This window comes from Echinops telfairi, unplaced genomic scaffold (assembly GCF_000313985.2).
Source record: "Echinops telfairi isolate 266 unplaced genomic scaffold, ASM31398v2 ScPeMD7_1;HRSCAF=3_0, whole genome shotgun sequence".
NCBI classification, from domain to species: domain Eukaryota; kingdom Metazoa; phylum Chordata; class Mammalia; order Afrosoricida; family Tenrecidae; genus Echinops; species Echinops telfairi.
In genome coordinates this window covers 37,422,878-37,428,685 of record NW_022103896.1, presented here as the reverse complement: position 1 = coordinate 37,428,685, position 5,808 = coordinate 37,422,878, and the positions used below count along the sequence as shown (strand labels likewise).

The 5,808-nt window shown below is 42.7% G+C and overlaps 1 protein-coding gene across 1 annotated transcript in view; it reads left to right on the top strand.

Moving 5' to 3' along the window:
• The window catches only part of GRHL2 (grainyhead like transcription factor 2), a 169,875-nt gene that overhangs the window by 37,348 nt on the left and 126,719 nt on the right, over positions 1 to 5,808 (top strand). Inside the window, exon 2 of the mRNA XM_045286222.1 lies at positions 5,519 to 5,714. Coding sequence (XP_045142157.1) covers positions 5,519 to 5,714 — 196 coding nt within the window. The remainder of the gene's footprint in view (positions 1 to 5,518; positions 5,715 to 5,808) is intronic.

The window sequence follows — 5,808 nt, the reverse complement described above, 5'->3', positions numbered from 1 at the left end:
CCTGTTACCAGATCGGGCTGACACTTCACCATTGCACAGGCTGGTGTGCATCTTCCATGTGGGCTTGTTGCTTCTCTGCTAGATGGCCGCATGTTGAACTTCAAACCTTTAAGACCCCAGACACTATATCTTTTGATAGCCGGGCACCATCAGACTTTTTTTCACCATATTTGCTTATGCACACATTTTTGTCTTCAGTGATTGTGTCAGGAGGGTGAGCATCGCAGAATGCAGGTTGTTAGAACAAAGTGTTCTTGCATTGAGGCAGGACTTGAACAGAGACCCAAAGTCCATCCACTACTTCAGTGTATTAACTTGTAAATAAATACATGTACATTGGTCAATACCTCTATTTTTATGAAATAATGTATTTACATATGTAACACCTATCCATAGCTTTGCTTCTAAATCTTTCCTCTGTTTCCTTTTACCTTCCTCCTGCCCCATCACATTACCATCACACTTGCCCTTCTTCCTCGTAGTAATTCCGCTCAGCTATATTGCTGTTGCTCCAACACCCCCAGGATCTCTACGTCCTCCTCCGTGTTGTTGATTTTAATTCCCTAGTTGTTCCCCTGTCTATCACGTTATTTATTGCTCCTTTCCCCCGCCTCCTCCGTCCCCAAATCTGTTGTTTTCTCTCAAGCTTGCTTCCCATGCATATCTTATATAGGTAGGCAAAACCAACAATAACAGAGACAAAACAAAAAGAAGACAAAAGATTAAATAAAAAGATAAAAAGAAAAAAGAAAATAATTACGAAAAAACAAACAAACAAAAAAGCATACATAAATCTAGGTCTGTCCATTGGCCTTTATGATTATATCCCCACTGCTCCTGGGGGAATTCCGGGAATTGCCCCTCCTAGCCTGAAGTCTATTTTAGGGGCGCCTGGGGGGTTTGTGGTTTTGCTTTGCTCCCTTTGCTGAGCTGTTATGTTCCCTTCATGGTTCGCCCTGCTGTGGGGGTTCAGACCAGACTAGCTCCCTGCTGTGTGTCCACAGTATTGCTCTCTGGCAAGGAACGCTCCAGTGAGGGGACAGCATGCTGGAGCTGTTGGTGGCCCTACAGTCCTCTCTGTGCCTTAGCAGCTCTGTGCAGGGACGTCGTCCTCAGGGCTTGGTGTGCATATGGAGTCTAGACCCTCACTCTCGCTTTTTCCTTCTTGGATTGCTTCCATGTGTGCATGGCATGCCGGCCCCTCTCCCCAACCTGTAGGTTTAGTGTTGTCCTCTAGCACATACTTCTAGGGAGGGGTCAGTGTGGCTCTGATTAGGGCCAGCCCTATAGCCCACTCTTTTCATGAGTTGCTCCATGTGGTTATGTTGCCCTCAAGGTTTGGTGAGCCATGGTGGGGTCTGCATGCACACTCCCAATTCTGTGGAGACATAACTAGTACTTTCCCCCTGGGTGGGTTAGTGCCCTGCTGCCCCACTACCATCATCTCCCCCGCCATATTTTTCTTCCCCCTTTTCTCTTCCACCTTCCCCCCTTTCCTCTTTTTGTTGGAATAACATGTACATCCTTGGGTTTGGTCTGTCCCCCACTTGACTGCTTGTACCTCAACCCATATAGTGGAAGGTAAGTGGCTTTTCTTCTATACCTACTGTGCTGATTATTTTTACCTTAGGGGACTCATATTGTACTTGTCCTTTTGTGATTGGCCAACTTCACTTAGCATAATTTCCTCCAATTCTTCCCATGAAATGATTTGCTTCATGTGATCATCAGTGCTTTTTAGTAATGCATAGTACTCCATTGTGTGTATGTGCCAGAGTTTTCTAATCTACTCGTCTACTGAAAGAAATTGAGATCGTTTCCAATACTTTGCAATTGTGAATTGCGTCACAATAAACATTGGACTGCAGAAGATTGTTCATGGTCTATTTCTTACCTCTTCTGGGTATATGTCCAATAGAAGGATAGCTGGGTCATAGGGTTGCTCTCTGGTTTTCTGATTTGGGCTATCCTTAGTGGTGTTAGGTGGTATCTCATGGTTGTTTTAATTTTCATTTCTCTGATGGCTAATGATCAGGAGCATTATCTTATATGTTTATTGGCTCTTTGAGTCTCCTCCTGAATGAACATTCTTTTCAGGTCTTTTGCCCACTTCCTCAGGGGGTTAATTGTTTTCCTCTTCTTGCTGGCTGGGAGGGTATTATAGATTTTACTAATTGCTAAATATCCTCTCCCCGTATGTGGCTTCTCTTGCTACTCTCTTGGTGAAGTCTTTTGACACACATATGTGTTTTATCATTAGTATATCCCACTTGTCTACTTCAGGTTCTCCTGTGTGTTCCCTTCCCTATTAGAGTTACCCTATGAATTCCCTGAGCCAAGGTTCTTAGGTTTGTCCCGATTCTTTCATTGATGGTCCTGATAATTTGGGGTTTTACTTCTAGGTCTGTGATCCACCTGGAGTTTGTTCTTGTGCATGGGGTGAGTTAAGCATCTTAGTTCCATTTTCTACAGTTGGATATCCATTGTTTCCAGCACCATTTGTTAAAGAGGGCATCCACCTCCCACTTGATGCTTTGGGGGACCTTGTCAAAGATCAGTTGTCTATATGCTGCTGGTTTTATTTCTGGGTTTTCTATTCTTTTCCATTGGTCTGAGTATCTGTTATTATTCCAGTACCATGATGTTTTGACCACTGTGGCTGTATAGTAGGTGTTAAAGTCAGGTAAAGTGAGCCCTCCAACTTTGTCCTTCTTCTTGAGGAGTTCTCTGCTAATTCTGGGCTTCTTCACTCTCCATATGAAATTGGTGGTCAATTTTTCCAATTCTTTGAAGAAGGTTGTTGGTATTTGAATTGGGATAGCGTTAAACTTATATAGTGCCTTGGTTAAGATTGACATCTTTACTATATTGAGTCTTCTGATCGACACGCATGGGGTATTCTTCGATTTGTGGAGCTCGCTTTTGGTTTCCTGTAGTAGGTTCCTATAGTTTTCCTTGTACAAGTCCTTTGGGTTTTTTGGTTAAAAACATCCCTAGATATTTCAATTAGTTCTTGGGTATTGTGAAGGGTATTGCCTTCTTGATCTTCTCTTCTGTGGTCTTGTCCAATGTGTACAGTAAACCAATAGACTTCTGTTTGTTGATCTTGTATCCTGCCACTCTCCCATATTCCTCTATTGCTGTCAGTATGCCTGTTGTGGAGCTTTTGGGATTTTCAATGTATAGAATCATACATGTGATTAGCAATAGTTTTACCTCCTTCTCTCCCAGTCGGATGGATACCTTTAATGTCCTTCCGCTGCCATATGTTGTTGGCTAGGACCTCTAGTATGATGTTGAATAGAAGTGGAGACAAGGGGCATCCTTGTCTGGTCCCCTTTTTCAGTGAGATTGTTTTCATCTTATCTCCCTTGACTATAATGTTGGCTGTTGGCTTTTCATAGCTACCTTGTATTAACTTGAGGAATTTTCCTTCCATTCCTGTATTAGTCTGGGTACTTTGGAGAAACAAATCCACAGCAACTCATGGATAAGAGGGAGTTTTATGTAAAGAAAATGTGCATCACGAAAACATCCCAACCCAATGCTGCCCAAGCCCACAAGTCCAACATTAACCCATTAACCCAACACCAGTCCACAAAGTCCTCCACCTCACAAAACAGAGGCAATGATGCCGACTGCAGGAGGAAAGCTGAGTCAGTGAACGAATAAGCATCTCAGCACTAGCAGGGGTCTCCACACGGCTGCTCCAGCACCCAGGGCTGCATCGGGATAGATTCATGTGGCTTCTCCTTGGGGATGTCTTTTAGGAAGTCAATCTTGCAAGCTGAAGCAGGGAACTGCTAGGGCAGCTGCACCCTGGTGCGACCATCACAAAGCAAGAGACCCGAGAACTAGAAAGGTGAGGCTCACCACCCATTTATCCCTCCGCCTTTCAATTAGCCCCACATGTGATTATCGGCCAGGTTGGCACAATTAACTAACTCAATTCCTATCTTCTTGAGTGTCTCAATTAGGAATGAGTGTTGCATATTGTCAAATGCTTTTTCTGTATCTATCAATATTATGTGATATTTATCTCTTTTTAAATCAATGTGGTGAATAATGTTGATGGATTTTTGGACATTAAACCATCCATTCATCTCTTTGAATGAATCACACCTGATCATGATGGATGCTATGTTTTATATACTTTGTTTTCTATTGGCCAATATTTTGTTAAGGATTTTTTCATCTATGTTCATTAGAGAAATCATTCCTGTGGGATTCTTGCCCTATTTGGGTATCAAAGTTATACTGGCTTCACAGAATAAGTTTGGGAGTTTGCCACCTTTTTCTATGCTCTGGAATAATTTGTGGAGGATTAATGTCCGCCCTTCCCTGAATGATGGGTAGACTTCTCCTGTGAAGTCGTCTGAGTTATTTCTATATCCACCTGAAGAAGCTGCCTTGTTTGTCAATTGCTGCTTCACCCAAGGTTGGTCTGGTTCCCTTTCTGTCTCTACTGAAATATATGATGATCTTTATAACCTGTTGCCCCATACTATTGAAATATAGTAGAGTCCTGGGTCTATACTGATGGTCATATGTAGTTCAACTCATTACTGTGTATTCCTATTGTATCAATTCATTTCACTGCTATCAAGTTGATTCTGACTCTTGGTAACCCTCGAGGGCAGAGTAGAATTGCCCCTGTGGGTTTCCAGGATAAGAAAGCCTTATCCTTCTTCTTCAGAGCAGCTGGTGGTTTAGAACTGCTGACCTTGTGGTTAGCAGGCCAGCACATAAATCACTGTGCCACCTGGGCTCCTTATTCTTATTACTATAGCATATCTGTAATATACTTTGTTTGCAGATGATTTATATTACATTTTTAAATTAGGATATCTGGACTGGTCTATAATTGACTAGCAATTTCAAATGTAGATTAAATGGCATAAAGAATTTTAATGATCATTAAAATATTGATGAAATTTAATGTATTACATGCATTTTCAATTAGAACTGGGAGATTAAATGAAACCTGCTCTCTCATGAGCTTACATTCTAGTTGTCATTAAGGAAGAATAATGAAATAAAATGGCTTGGCTGCTTGAATGATTGGATATGTCAAACTGAGGTTGAAGAGGGCTGATTTATACTTATTACTTCATGTAGACAGTGAGGAAATAACCCAGGGACTCTAGCATGTAATCGAAACAGTCACTTGTGTGGTGTTTCCATTCCCTTGTCCCCCATTCTGCCAGAAGTACAAAGTAATTCTTATAACCATGTGTCTATATGTTTATTTAAGAAGGGAGCCTGGGCGGCGTAGTAGGTTATGCCCTGGCCTGCTCATGGTAAGACCAGCAGTTTGAACCCACCAGCTGCTTCTTGAGAGAGAGAGAGGAGGCTTTCTGCTTCTATAAAGATTTACAGCCTCAGAAAATCTTCATGGGGTCACTATGATCCAACAGCAGTTGGCTTGGTTTGCTTTGGTTGCTGTTTAATGTATGTATTTAGTGGCTAAGGGAGCCCTTCTGTAATGATGATCCTCACATTTCTCTTGCTTTCACAGTAATAAACGACCAGTGGCCTTAGTGCCCATGCCCAATGACCCTTCATTCAACACCCGAAGAGCCTATACTAGTGAGGATGAAGCCTGGAAGTCGTATTTGGAGAATCCCCTGACGGCAGCCACCAAGGCGATGATGAGTATCAATGGTGATGAGGATAGTGCTGCAGCGCTTGGCCTGCTGTATGACTACTACAAGGTAGACCCCGCGTCCCCACCCTGTCCCTCTGTCTCCTCCAGGGACACACAGGCTGCCCTTGGCCTGCTGTATGACTACTACAAGGTAGACCCCG